The sequence below is a fragment of the Ischnura elegans genome, chromosome 1 (genome assembly GCF_921293095.1).
Source record: "Ischnura elegans chromosome 1, ioIscEleg1.1, whole genome shotgun sequence".
Classification (NCBI taxonomy): Eukaryota; Metazoa; Arthropoda; class Insecta; order Odonata; family Coenagrionidae; genus Ischnura; species Ischnura elegans.
Genome location: NC_060246.1, coordinates 116,579,737 through 116,595,185, shown reverse-complemented (window position 1 = coordinate 116,595,185; position 15,449 = coordinate 116,579,737). Strand labels below are relative to the sequence as shown.

At 44.2% G+C, this 15,449-nt stretch overlaps 1 protein-coding gene across 1 annotated transcript in view; it reads right to left on the bottom strand.

Moving 5' to 3' along the window:
* Positions 1–13,010, bottom strand: part of LOC124168719 — a 1,194,493-nt gene extending 1,181,483 nt beyond the window's left edge. Inside the window, exon 1 of the mRNA XM_046546988.1 lies at positions 9,641–13,010. Coding sequence (XP_046402944.1) covers positions 9,641–10,046 — 406 coding nt within the window. The 5' untranslated portion in view covers positions 10,047–13,010. The remainder of the gene's footprint in view (positions 1–9,640) is intronic.
* Positions 13,011–15,449: the final 2,439 nt, after the last annotated feature.

Here is a 15,449-nt window from a genome sequence, read left to right as displayed (position 1 = left end):
CATAAGCAGATGGTATAATTTAGTTTTCAAGTTTACTCTCGCCATAATAGTTAGATATTATTTTGGTAAGAAAAATATTATTTATTGTTTTGCAGCGATGAAATATTATTTAAACAAATTCTTTGGGCATTAAAATGTGGTAGCCGAGTACTAAGCATTTATTTTATTTCTATTGTTCCACGCCGTTTTAGCTAGAAGTTGATTTTTAATCCGCATTTTGGAGGTGAATCTTACAACTTTTAAGTGACAGGATCTTCTTTTAAACAATTTTATGAGCCAATCGATTTGTACTATAAGATACCTTTATTTATACAAAGATAGTTACCACATTGTGAAGCACCGAATGGATTTGAACTTCGACGACTAGTTTCAGACAAACTCGAATAGCGTAAGTGCGGGAAAAAAAAACAGAATTGGATTTTAAAGCCCAATAGTAAGCAGGCTATCATTTTCAATATCATATTTCAAAGAAATATCGTTTTTTCTCGGTAATGCCGGATTTAAATATCATTAGGTGTCACTTATTTCACGTATAAATCTTTTCTATAAGTTTTATTTGACGAAAATTAGTTTTTATGATGAAAAATAACCTTCTTTATTGACTTTATTGAATGCATCGTGTTTTTACGTGCCTGATTTCATCACCTGCTACACCGCATCATCCACGAGAAGAGCAAGCTCTTACCCGAGAACATAAAGACAACCTCAAACTGGTTTTTCACAGCCATTATTACAAGATAAGTGGCTTTCTTAGCCTTCTGTTAACCTCCGGAGGCGATGTAGCATACATGACCACGGTGGATAGAGGTGTCGCGAGTAGTAGCGACAGCGGAACGCAAACTCGGACACCTCAAAACTTGGCTTGACTGAGTGACCGGGGAGCGAGTGGTTTAGCATCGACGAGACTCCGATTAGCGAGGTGATAGCTGGCAGAGGCCTGTTTCGCAGTGCATGAGAAACAGGTAGCGCGGCGGGGGGTCCGAACTGCACCCCATGTCCCCCTCCCATTCCCCTCTTCATACCACCGGACGTGCTCGCACGGCCCAGGGCACCGACTCTAATTGGCCCCTTCGTCATGCCTCCAGGATCATTCCACAACCCTCACCACCCCCTCCAGGGTGCCTTTCAATTTCGTCCACCATTCCCTCTCCCACTCCCGCCCTCTCCTCCTTCGCCATGCCTCCGCTGTCGCCCTCCATCAAAATTCGCCAAGCGATCTGGGAATAGACGAGAGACCGGGCGACAGGTTTTCGATTCCTCGAGACAAGCAGGGGATCCTCCCGGGACGAAACGGAGATAGGAGACCGTACGCGTGCTAGGTGGAAGGCAGGGAGCGAGGAACGGTTATAAAGGGCGAGGCCACGTCCTAAGCTATCACGGCGGGGCATTTGATTGGCACCAGCAACCTCGAGGTCGCTCCAAGAGGAAATCCGTACTGTTTCCGAAACGAGGCTTTTAATTTGTTCTCACGAAGGCCGATGCGCACGTGGAAGCGTGACAGTGGAATGGAATAAGCCCGCACAATTACAGGGCAGGGCGCAATGGGTACGATCAAAACAGAAACAACAGGTAAGATTACTCTGCTTACAAATTAAAATGGAGATACGTACAAATAGAGTACCAGGTACAATAATAAATGTATATAGCTGAATAATATTCACATTAAAATAAAAAAATGGCATTTATAGCCAATGCATAAATATTGAAAAAATATAGAATTTTTTGACATTCTTTTAAAATTGAAGTATTTTTGGATTCTAAATATAGGTACTTCCTCGAATTAAAGGAGAACTTGAAAGTTGAATAGCAAAGGATATCGTAAAAAATAAAAAAATTGCTTTCCTTGCATCTATATTTAAAATTTGATGTAGAACCAAGCCAATACAAGAAGGAAACCTTTTCAACCCGATCAAGTAGAGTTACTTTCAAGTTTGGCACATTTAATTAAATTTATAAAAAATTAAATAAAACCAATTTTGAGACGGTAATTGCAACTAATTAGCACGTTACAGTTTCTCGAAGTGAAGTTACTGCGTTTGAACGGGACTTTTCACTGATAAACAACTAAAGCTCAATCAGTAGTATGGTTACTAAATTTGCATGAATTTAAATCTAGAGAATTTATAAAGCTTTCAAGTGATATGGAAGATGACCTTATTGAATGAAAATTTGACCTTGAAAATCCCCAAACCCCACCATTAATATCTTAAATACATTGTATTTTACTAATGAACTGCTACATTCTCTGTAATTGTCATAAGTTTTAATTATTGGTATCGTTCAAAACAAATTTCTCTACTCAATTATTGCATCGTCAAAATTCAAGGAATGAAGTGTTCGTGATATGCACACTAGAGCAGGCCCGGTAGATGAAGTTTTTTTAATTGACTGCGACAGTGTTTCTATTAGAAGCCATTGCGTAAAACATTTTTGAAACATTATGACATCCACCACTAGTAGATAATCATTTAAGTTATAAGGGATAAACGGGCTAATAAACCTGAATACTGCGCGACAGATAAGAAATAATCACTTAGAAACAAAAATGTATTCAAGGACCGATTTGGAAATTAAAAAACCGTTCTTACGCTTGTAAGCTTGGCCCACGAAATTTACCGATTTGGAAAGGATAAACATTGAAATTAGATGTGAACAAAGCTCCATGTACACAAATGATCCACCCGATTTCGCCGTAAATGATCGAATGACTGAAAACTGACCTTCAATGAGGATACTAGAATCAGGATAACCATGCAGAACCCTTTTTCTTCGCTTCACTTTTCTTCTTTTTTCTCCATTATAAGTAATTTCACCTTAATTTTAGAAATGCTACTTGCATTGCATAGGTAGAACGTAATGCATTTATTTAATACGAACCGTTAAAGAAAAATATTTTCGGCAGGTAAAGACGTCTGATATCAGAAATATTCCAGCGCTAGGAGAAAAATAAAATACATTCCTTAGGTTTAAAAACTTTACCAGACATGAAAGTAACTCATTTGGAACGTAGAGGACCATGAGTACTAAAAAGTATGAGATGCCTTTCAAAACTTTCAATAGGGAAAAGGGATATCTTCAGGCCAGATATTACGACCTCGCTTGAGTGAGCGTTTCTCCTTTGAACGAATTGCTCAAAAATATTTCCATTAAAGCTCAAATCAGGGGTTCAATACAAAAATCTAATAAACTAAATTCACCAAAAGGGAGTATCACCGTATAAAAACCAATTTTGAGGGATAAAAGACGCATAATGTTAGAGGCGTAAACTAGAAGAATACATTTTTTTACTGGAAAAATGATTCCCACTCAAAAATATTTACAGAGCGAGAGCTTCTTGATTACATGAATATGGCACCAGAAGACGACAAATCATTTTTTTACTCTTTTGCAACACGAAAGAATGGATTTTCAAAAGAGGATCTTGATGGAGTTATTCTTTCTATGATGCGTCAGTCTTAACAAAGTTACTTCCAACTCAAAGCCAGATAACTATACATCTGCTTTTTAGCATTTATATCTCAGTAGCATACCTATGCAATACATGTACACTGGGTAAAATTTAACGCGAGAAAACATACATTAACCTTATAATCTAGCTTTTAATTTGAATCTTATCATGCCTTAGGACTTTAGAACAATTTAAGTGAAATACCAATATCACTTGAATATCCACTCAGTAGCAATGCATTTTCATTGCCACAGGGCTTGAAATCTCTTGACGTCATCATTTTCTCAATGGTATGAGTTAGCCAATAATTCCTCTCCGGAATATCTCAGTGAAAATAGTAGGATTGCCGTGGGCGATGATTGCTTTCAAGTGGCATAGAGTCTCTCCAAGATAAGCGATTTTTACGCGGTCATTATTTCTCGAATTCCGTTTAACGAGAGTAAGGAGACGTGCCATCCCCACAGCCAAGCAGCCATCATCCGTTATCCTCTTTACATCTCGCCAGAAACCATCGGTCATGAACACCTTCAGCTCATCGCTTCTTTCGCCAACTAGCAAATTTTCTAGCGGGGTCGGTAAGTGAGAATATCGTACGTATATTCAGTAAATAAGTCCAGTTCACGTGACAAAGTTTAGATACCTGTCGTTCGCCGCACTAACGATTACTCCTGGAGCATATCTGGATAAGGCGGAGAGGGGACTACAAGGCAAAGATGGTCAGCTGGAATGTAGGGGTGGAGAGTGAGTCGGGTGGGTTGATACCTGCAAAATCTCACAATGTATTTCGCTGTTGGAAGCTATTTGGGTTTTCCGACGGGCTAAAACTTCGGGGAGAGCTGCCTATATTGTACTGCTCCTAATTTGTACTAACTCGTAAAACGGAAGGACATGGAATATTGAAACTTCTGTCGTGTGCACCTTCAACTAGGTCGTACAAGACCCCAAAATACCAGTCGCCGGCTAAGCCCGTTAAGAGAACGGTCTATGTGTGAGAGATTAAAATATTTGGCAGTTTAAAGCAATTTTTTCTCCACGTGGCTAAGGCAATAGCAATAAATATAATTCTGTAAATCTTACGGTTATTTTTGGAAGGAATTTACGAAGAAAAAATGGCGAAGTTGACTATAATGCACCACTAGCAGTTTCCTATATTGTATCGGTACTATTCAGGACACTGTAGCGCTATTCAATAATGATTTGGCTGTTTTTCACATGTAAAGATATTTTAGCTTGTGCGCTATTGCTAATTACTTATATTCATTGATAATTTGGTATTTATCGTGAGTAACTAATTTACATTATAGTATGGATCCAAAAAGAAAATATGGAAAATAGAGCGTATATGATCTATATTTAACCACAGCAGCATAATTAAATGGGGATATCTCCAATTCCCAAGATAAAAGTAAGAGTAGCTTATACTAGAACTCCATGACCTGGACAAGGAGCCTATTAATTGACGAGACGTCAATATAAGGAAAAACTCAAATTAGTGAAGGAGGGGCCATCATTTCGAATGATGAATCGTTCTCTATCCTCGAACTCTATGTACGATGGATGGACTCCTAGAAACACTAACAGCAATAGTTCACTCACTCAGCAATTCAACCCGAAAGTTAGTTTGGTTATGTGAGGGAATAGCTCTTCCCTCATTAAGCCTTAAGTGTCAAAATCACAAATTACAGGTAGAAGGAGAGTTTATTTTCCTGCGCAGATTTTTGTTAGTAAAATACGAAGGATTCACCTGGGATTTGAATGGGGCCTTCCGATTGGTGGCCGAACTCTACACTAAATAAGCCAAAACGTTCTCACGCATGCCTACAAGCTCTAGAAACTCCCACTTGGTTAAAAAATTCATTTTGACAGAGCATGGAATGTTAGGTATTTCTATATTTACGGCGTGTTCACGCTTAATCCCACGTACATACGTAATTTGAATACCAAAATACGCTAGAATACGCGTTAGAATTTCCAACCCTCACATTAAAGGCCGTAGCGAGAGGAGAAGTCTACTTACGTGGTAAAACTCATCTCGAAATGGTTGAAAGATTCCGTTTAAAAGTGGAACCCTTCAACTGAATCCCCTCCAGCACATACCCTCTCTCAAAATAAATGCCAAAATAAACGTCAAGCATACATGCTTAAGTAGCATAAGAAAAGGCAATGGCAAGAATTTGAAAAAAGAAAAGCTTTGCGAAAAAGTAGTGGGTATGAGAATCAAGCCCCCTGTGAAATAAACCCCTTCCAAAAATAACGTGCCCTCCTCCCTACCGAAAATATTTTCTGACTGAGAACAAGCACACACGTATACATACTTAATATGGGAGAAGACAATTGCAAGAAATAGAGAAAAGAAAAAGTTTGCAAAAGAGTAGAGGGTGTAAGAATCAGGGAAGAGTCGGAAGTACGTGGAGGGGAGACAATGGGAATGGGGGCCGTGATTGGCCGGCCCTTGCTTCGGCTATTTGCAGTGGAATTGGGTTTCTCTCCGCTACAGCCCCTTCCCTTGGGGGATGCGTCCGACTCCCCTTTGATTGAGCCCACCACCGACTTACTTCTTTCCTTCCTCTCCCTCCCTCACTGATTCTTCCCCAACTACCTCACTTGCCCACAAACCTCCTCCTCCCCACTCCTCCTCCTTTGGGATACAAACCGAATGACATCAAGTGGGTTGGGATGGGCCCGAAAAAGGAAACGTCTTCCGATGTTTTAAGAGCCCTTCCTCGCGGTAGTAAAAAAAAAGGAGGAGAAGAGGAGGAAGTTGGTTTGGGATGTAGGCGGCGTGAGGGCGAGTGGGGGGGGTGGACTTCCCGATCAAAAGGAGCGGAAAAATGCCCTTTGCCCACATCAAACGCGGCCGGCGTGTTTCGATTACTCAAAGGGCCCAGCGGGCACGGCCAGGAAGGAAGGAAGGAACAGGAGGCCGCTCGCTCGCTCTTTCCTTGAGGGCCTCTCTTTCTGAAATCGGACGGAATTGGTTTCGGTTAAATTTCGAAGAATCGGTAAGCTGACGTGGTACCGCTGGGAAATGGAAGAGGAAGGGATTGGGGACGAGTGTATAAAAAAACGAGAGACTACACACATAAGCATCCGAGGAGCCAATGGGGAGAGATGCCACTCGCTCCCAATGTTTCCGCCAATTTTTTTCCCCGTTTTTTTTTATTATTCTTGTTTTTTTCCTCTTCTTATGAGCGTCGGTCTGAGTGAGGCTGCCCCTTGTTTCGGGCGATGAAATTTAATTCCCGCTCATTGCCATCAGAAAATCTTCTCAATGTAAGGCTGTTCGGCGGCCACTCTATATACCCGACCCAGAATTCTCGCAATTCCTTTTTGCAACGTCCTCGCGTTTGGCGCATCTCCCGTCTGATTCGTCCTTGGACCCTTGAAGGGGAGGTCTGAGCCGAGGAGAGGCTGTCATTTATTTTTATGAGCGTGTATTTCGCGAACGCAGCCTCCGCCCAGTAGCCTTATTTCTCCACAAATATGCAAATTCCGCCAATTTTAAAACGTCGGGGAAATGCAACGCACTGGAAGCCAACATTCATCCGCCTGAGAAAATAATAATACTGCGTAATTAAAACCAGATGGAATACCTTTCAGCCCAGAACATTTTTAAAAAATACTGGTCTCCTCTTTTTTGGTCATAAAAATGAACGTAATCGATGGGCAGCATATTAGTTTTTTTAAATTTAATTAAATATTCACGGAGATCATCCGTGGTGTACTACATCAATGGCAAAGAGATCCAGAACACCTAGAAGGTCCTCTGAGGGCTACAACGCAGCGGGGCCAGGAACCAAGTCAGACATTTAAACGCCCGCGCTCCCGGGGTGCTTTGGATAGGAAGGAACAAGGAAAGAGGCGCCGACGCGATAGGGCTACATGTATGGCAGTATAATGTAATAAAATTTTCCTCGATTAGGAGAAACCACATTTCGATTACTTTAGCAAGAGCTATGAGTTAATTCTAATAAGCGGCTGAAAAATAATTTAATAAAAACCATGCGATTTTGAGAGAAGAAAAAATGTATGTCTGATCAATTGTACTAAATGTAGTTGCTAAAGTTTCTCTGAGAAACAAAAATTGCTCATTACTAACACAAATTCACACCCTAAGGGAAAAGCAGCAAACAATAATGACAAAAATTTGATTGATTCCTGTCTTTAAAAATATTGCGTGTAAAAACTATGCTGTAAATAAAAAACAATAATGCTGAATAAAACTATGAAACACTTTTTATACACCATTACAACGAAGACAGATACACATTTTTGTCGATCGCATTAGATTTGACTCTCAATGCAGGAAAAATAAATATATATTTATACAAAATAACCCTCAGAAGAAACCGAGTAAATGTACGTAGAAATAAATTGTAATATGGCACCGGAACTTCTTATTCTAAATGCCCAAAATAAGCGAACCTAGAATCTACTCAATTTTAAATAATGAATTTACTCATAATTGCTTGGAACTACTGGTTCAAAAAGTAGATAAAACACTCAGAGAATTTATTTAATTTCACGTAAGTCTTAAGAACATAGGAAATTAAAAATGATTACACATAGTTGCCATATTTGCGTGTCAGAAGTATAGACTTTACGCCAAAAAGTCTTTAAACAGGAATATATGAAAAGATACACCTTTGTACCTTTGGTGCTTAAAGGAACTGATGCAATTTAAGGAGACGCGAGTTTGACGCCCAGTCAACACAAATGGCTTTCTACCAGCGGAATTATCGCACCTGGTGGAAAGCATAAAATCATCATGCCTTAACTGTTTTCAAATCCCTTCATTCCAGCTATTAAGAATGAATTCTTACGCTTAAGGTCAATAACCATTTAGGATTTAACAAGGAGTGGGTTAAAATTTTCAAAAGCGTGACGTCTTGAATTCGAGGAATACCAGCTTTCTCAGTGGTAGGTATTCTTCGACATTTTCGAGGTCCTGACGCCAAAGGACAACATCGTTAGAAACGAATCGAAAATTTTGAGGCCACATTAAACAGTGACCCAACTGAAACAACCACAACGGCTGATCATAATGGAGCAAATTCTCGCCAGTCCTGTGGGCTGAAGAGAATGGTGTCATCAGAGAGATGCAAATGAAATGCCTGAGGAGTAAAATGGCTTCTCTTTTGGTGATCACATCGATTTCCCTTCTCCACCGTCTCCCCTCACCGGTCGCAAAACACCTTCAGCCGTCGTTCAGAAGGAAAACAGTCTTAACCCGCTCCACTTTCGATAGGTAACAGACCCGACACCGCAGACAGACAGAGCACCATCGGGTGGCGCGGCGGTAAAAAAGGGGGCCTTGGCGAAATTGCCCGGGGCACGAGTGGGCCACACAGTCGGAGGGTCTGCGCGAGGACACATACTCGCTGCTCTATCATGCATGGCCTCCCTCTTCCCACGCACACACACAACCAAGAGCGAGCCTTCCGATCGCGCTATCTTGGAAATGCCGAAAGCAAACAACCCGACTCGATCGGGCCAACTATGTTCTCCGCGAGAGTGTTTTCGGAAAGAGCCGCAGGGCTAAGAGAAGGGTGGATGGCAAATGGAGAGAGGGACTGTATCCAAGGTTGTGCGCCTGGTGTGAGAGGGAATGCAAAGTGCCAACGCACCACGTGGTACCCTTAAGAGGACGCATACCTATCAATCGACCTGTCATATTGAGTCCATTTTGGTGTCGGATTTACTCAAAGGTAACGATATCATGCTAAAATTTTCAAGATAATTAGAGTGCACCTCCGTCAGCATTTGTCTATTTCTTAAATGTTAAAGCATAGCCTCTGAGAAAATACTGAGGAAATATTATCAAACTGGAGGCCAGGAAAAAATTTGCCTTTGGACTGCTCTTTACAACCTGACAATTTCAACAAGGAAATATTAGTTTTGAGTGAGTAATACGGCATCAAGGAAGACTTTTCGTGTGAGAGGAATGCATCCCGCTTCTCCAATTGCCATTCCATCGAACCCTCCTTATCGGATGAACGAGGCGAGGAAGAGGACCTGGCTGTGGGCGCGCGGGCCTCAAACAAGATGAAATTGTGGGTAGGGAGGGGCAGATCGGTTTTCGACTTTGGGATGGGGCAGAGGGGTCGCTCAAAGGTGCGTAAGAGTGTTGGGTATGTACAAGGGGTCAAGTTTGCGGTCCCTTTTGGAAACGAAATGTCTCAATCCACTTACGTAAAGAGGCGTTGTGTTTCCTGACGGATGGACACACTTTCCATAGGCCTATCCGGAACGTGATGGTGGCCGAGATGAGTTGCTGCTGCTGCTGAGGCTGTCCTCCGCCGACGGAGGATGAGGAGGAAGCGGCGGAGGCGGTGGTGTAGGCGGGGGGCATCTTGACAGGCTCCACCGTGAAGATCCACGAGGAGCCCAGGAGAGCGGCCAAGAGCGTGGCCATGGAGAGGAGGCCGCAGAGGACGGCGAGGCGGGACAGAGAGCGGGCGCTGCCCAGCCGCCCCCCGCCGCCCGCCGCCCCTGACGAAGAGGACCCCGTGCACCCCAGGCCTTCCACCTCCTCCCGCTCGTCAGGACCACCGCCCCCGCTCTCCTCATCGTCCTCGCCGCAACACAGCCCGCACATGTCTCCCGCTTCCGCCGACGGAACCGACCCGGAAGACTTCACTCACTTTATATCTTTAAGTACCCGTCAATCGACGCGTACTCTTCCCACACATCCAAACTGTAAGAAGGGAGTTGATTGAACTTCACGCACTTCACAGGAATGGACGCACACGAATGAAATGGGGAAGTAAAAAACGAAACACACTCACACACGCGTTAGTCTCGCCTCCACTTTTACACCTCTCTCTTTAGTTCTGGGGAACCCGTTCCAACTTTGCCACTCTGCATCCAGTGCATGAATAATTAGAACGAAAGGGGTCAATGCAGTGTTTCCTTCCTCCTCAAATATTTATTTTCCTCGGAGGGGAGATTCTGTTACGGGGAAAGGAGCGTTGAAAGTTCACGTAAGATCCTAAAACTGCACTCGAGAAGCAATAAGCCCGCATGGAGGTGACCGAAGTGCACTTAGGGAGTAGTGTGTGGATTTGACGTACTCGACACCGGCTGTTCGTGTCTTTTCCCGTCGCCTCGATAGGATTCCTATCCCACCGCGCGCCTCTTCCCTTCGATGCAAGGGTTTCGGCTTTCTTACCCTTTTGCGCGGAAAGAAAAAGGAGATAGGGAGAAGAAGAGGGGGGAGGAGCGAGGAGCGTTCCCTTCCGCATAAAAAATTGAGGGGAAGCTCTCCACTAACACCTACTTATCTCACTTTTTGCCCTCTCGCTCGACGAGGAATCTCATTATTTCGGTGGGCGAAGGGGGTTGCGGAATAAGGGGGTATGGGCCGATGGGCGTGGATTTATTTTTTATGATTATGCCTTTTGAGTTTATGTAATGCCAAGGGTTACGGAGATCCGTTCCGGGAGCAGAGGCTCGAGTGCAAGGAAGAGAGCTTTTCCCTCTTTTCGCAGATTTCCTCGCAGCAGCAAAAAAAAAGGAATAAGATAAAAGAGGGCTACCTGCGTGTCCTGGAAGGACGTCTAACGGCTATTTTTATGCCTTTCCCCTTTCATTCAACCGTTCGGACGACCCCCAGTGGAGTTTAAGACACCGGAGCAATAAAGGGCCTCCTCCAATCCTATGGACCTTCTCCCAACTCCATCTCACCTTTCCGGGCACACGGAAGAAAGGCGAACTGCTTTTATCTCCACTAACTCAACACTTTCATGAGTTGATCAAATCCACTCCTGACCACAGAGGATGCCGGTGTGTTAAATCTAGGAACGAATTATTTCATGCGCGTAATAATTTTCCACGGAACTCTTGCAGCTACTTGAAGGAAGTTCATTAAGCGTTGTGATTACAGGAGCGATAGCCTATCGTCTCTCGAGATGTTTTAGTTGAGTCACAGTCCGAAAAATCTGACTAGAATTCAACTCTGGTAAGATGGAGTGGGATGAAGATTTTTGAGAGAGATTATATGCTCTCAGAGATCTCGAACGAGATGAATAGAGGACGTTTCCTCATCCCAAACATTCCTCTCTTCTCTTCCCTCGGTTGGCTTTGCGATATAAAATACCACGAACAGGCAAATCTTTCTCTTCTGAATAGTTCTTTTTATTTCAACAGTGAACCGAATAAGAATCGCTTTTCCTTTTACTTCACAAAGTCTGCCTCTAATAGGAAAAAATAACGCCCTCGCTTTTCCACTAACCCTTTTCCCAATTCTCTTCCCTTTCACACACACCTCGTTAAAATTCTCCTCTGGTAAAAAATTAATTAAATTAATTTTTTAAATAAATGATAAAAACTTGATTGCTTCTCCTTCTCTGTGTTTCACTAAGACATTATTTTCGCATACATTTAAATTGTAATGCCTTTTTGACTTCAAGTATAGGGAGACAAACATACAGGGTGGTTAGAGGTAATGAACAAGGTCTCGTCAGTAGGAAACCCCTTGGGGAACTGAGCATCAGAGTGACAGGAAATTAAATACCCCGGTGTTATTGACGGCCAGATTATAAAGTGGAAGAAGGAATTACTGCTAACTGTAACTAAGAGCCTTATTCAAAAAGCATCCGCGAGAAACAATTACCGAGGAAAACGATGGCACTCACTTAACTAAGGATTTAGAATCTCCTGCAATTTTTTCTACGGATAAAAAGGGCATAGACTTAAATAGATGGCTGTTGGTGGTCTCTATTACAGTACGACGTTTGCGCTCACGTTAACGTAGATACTTCAGATAACACGATTTTATTTTTAATTTTTCCTTACTGAGAATGTCTCAAGAGACGACTGAATCACAGGAAAGTGTAATTTAAGAAAAGGCTCATCCACGAATAAAGAAAGTTGGGGTGAAAGGGGATGCACTGGAGAAGAACTTTTAAAGAGGAGATGAAGACGGGAAAAGATGCGAAAGACAATGGGAGACCACGGTGCAACACGCTACCCTTCACTCGGAACGGCGGCTAAGAGCTGAGGCAGGTATGGTGTGATTCAGCATGGCGTTGAGCGCAATACTGAGTAGTCCCATGCGTACGGCAATTGACAAAATCCTCTTTGGAATGCGGAAGCGATATACGGATAACAACAGCACTATTCCTCGAGTTCACCGAGGCTCGAGACTTAGGTCGCTGTTTGCCGACACCTCCTCGGGCAGTAAGACTCGGGCGTGGAAGGAGTCTCGGGCAGGTCGGGCGACGTTGCGCCGTTGAAACACGCCGATTCGCACCCGCCACTACGTTTGTATCTCATCCTCCTTCCCCGTCTTCAAATATCACTAGGGCAACCCCACCAAAAATCGGGCCCACGTCCGCGCCGACTGCCCATTGACGTCACACCTTTAATATGTGTGAGAGCACACGCGATGGGGGGGAAACACACGGCCAAGGACGCGTTTGCGATGACACGCGTCTAAGCACGTACGGGTCACACACAGGGAGAGAGACACGCGTGTGACCTGCGGAGAGCGGCCGCCTCATCGGCGGCGGATCGTCGCTGGCGCACAATGGGATGGAGTGGCGGTGGGTTTTGGCCGCGAGCGGGGAAACAGCGCCAAAGGGGGCGGGGCGGAAGGGGGGTGGGTGGGTGTGAGGGGGGTTTGGGCGTAGGGGAGAGGACGTAACCCTCTTTAATTTTGAAGGGGACCGTAGGTAGTTTTAGGCCAGAAGACGAGTGCCCCTTTGCAGCGGCGGAGAGGTGGAGACGACAGACACAACGGTGAAGATGCTTGACCGCGTGTGCGGATTAGACTCCTCCCGAAGGCTGTCTCTTATGGGACAGTATTGGAGCACTTAACCTCCTCTTCCCGACTCCATCTTCTCGTAATATCCTCAATTCATCCCTTCCGCTCACTCTCGTCTCTTCACAGGTAATTTCCCTATTTACGGTTTTTCTTATAGTCCTAACACTTCAAAAGGCCCTTTTCCCTTGGGTAGAGGTCGTCTTCTGCCTTAATACCTTCCGCCTAGTTATCCATCTGACCTCGACTCACACTCCTATACTTCGCTCGGCCAAATCCGTTTTCCTCCTTCCTCTATTCACACCTCGCTGTTGTTCACTCTCTGACGTCACCGAAGGGCTTAGTTTTGATGGGCCGCTATAGATTGGCCGCGAGGGTTGAGGGAATACAGGCGGGTCTAACTGGTTTATCTCTTGCGCGGGTGGTTATGATGAGGGAACGGATCGCTGAAGCCGGAAGGAACTATCCGCTGTGGCAATAAAGAGGAAATGGGATATCGGAAGTGAAAGCTACGAGATGAATAGGTTAGGAAGGATATTAAGATATATGAATTTACGCATATATTTATTTGCATCCAGGATGATAGGAAATTGAAAAAAATGAACGAAACCGGAGAAGGATATCAGAGCACCAAGGGGAACGCCCGTCGACTGGAAAGAAATATGTATTGGGAGTTAGAATATTCACTTCTTCGGGAAAAAGGAAAGGGTGTGATAGAGATATTGGTAGAAGAAATTGTAGTTTAATGCCAGGTCACGGCAGTGTTTACGATGGAGCTACAAAGGATCTTCCTTAAACTATCTTTAAATTCACCTCTCCAAAGAATCACTTGGATTCCCAGGTTTTAAAAGAAACATGTAACACTCGGCAGCAATGGATCAGATCAGCGAGGTTTCATGAGTAAGCTTATAATCAGTCTCTCTCGGGAACGATAAACGACCCACAGATTTTTCTGAGAGTACCACGGTCTTACAGGAGTGCCAGTGAGAACATTCTTTCACCGATCTGCTGGGAGGAGGAATTTTTCTGGGCCTTAGTAGAACTCACCGCCTGGAAAAAGTCATAAAAACCGAGCAAAAGTAAACTCTCAGACTTCGCAGAGCGCAGTAAATCGAGATAAGAGCCTCGGACGATGCCGAACAAAAAGGTAAATCTAGTTAATTCGATGGGGTGGGTATAAATTTTCGGTGAAAAGGAAGAAAGCTGGAAAAGGAGAGGGAGCCCGGGAACGTGAGTCCATGAAAGAGTAAAAGGTGGGCTTGGAAAGGCGGCCAGACGAACGTTTGGGGAAGGGAAAGGACCTTTAGTTTATAAGGGAAACGGCCTTCAAAGAAAACTCTCCGAATTCTTTCCTCGACGCCTGGAAAACGATATTGATGACGCACGCCGGAAACTACGGCGATAATGGGAGGCGGAGGAAATTAAAAGGCGAGAAAAACTGCTTCGTTAACCCTGTGGCCAATCAAATGGATGTAGGGGATAAAACAATAGAGTGTGGTACAAATCGAATGAATATTGAGAAGGTTTTTGGTAAATATGTTGGATTATATTTTCGGCTCTGAGATAGGACTGAAGAGCGATGGAGCCTGAGGAGCGATCGCCACTTTCCCTTAGTTGCCAGCTCCCTTGTTGGCTTAAATCCCTCCCAGAGGAATGCTACTCCACGGGAAGATAAAAAGGGGGCTGGCGGAAGAGCGGCCGCAGTCGGTCGGATGTGCCGGCTCTTTTTCGTCGGGTGAAATGCGACCGGGTTGGCGGCGAGCGATGGCTCTCCGGCCGCGGGGCTGACCTTCTCCCCCTGCGGGCCAACTTGAATCCTTTCTTCTCTCCGGAAATCTATCTTCCTACCAACCTCCCCCACTCCCACCGCACGCTAACCCCAGCAAGAGTAGTTAAATTTTCACGCTCGGTCACTCGACTGAAGAGGATTTCCAAAAGGAAAGGTTTCAAAATGGAAGAGAGGGAGCAGAAGAAGGGGGCTAGCGGTCGTTGGATGGTGCTGACACAGAGGCGGTTTTCGTTTCCTCTCTGTTTCCCGTGGCCAAGCGGCTGGTGCGAGAGAGTATGAGGAGACAAGGGAGAGATGGATGGGAGGGCGAAGACAGGATAATGGAACGGAAGAGAGGAAAGGATAAAAAGGACGGACGGACGGAAGAGGCGAGATGCAGAGGTCAGCGGCGCGGATGGGTGCGGAGGAGCGGCCGAGGGTGCGGTGGATGAAAGTTTAAGCGCAAGAGA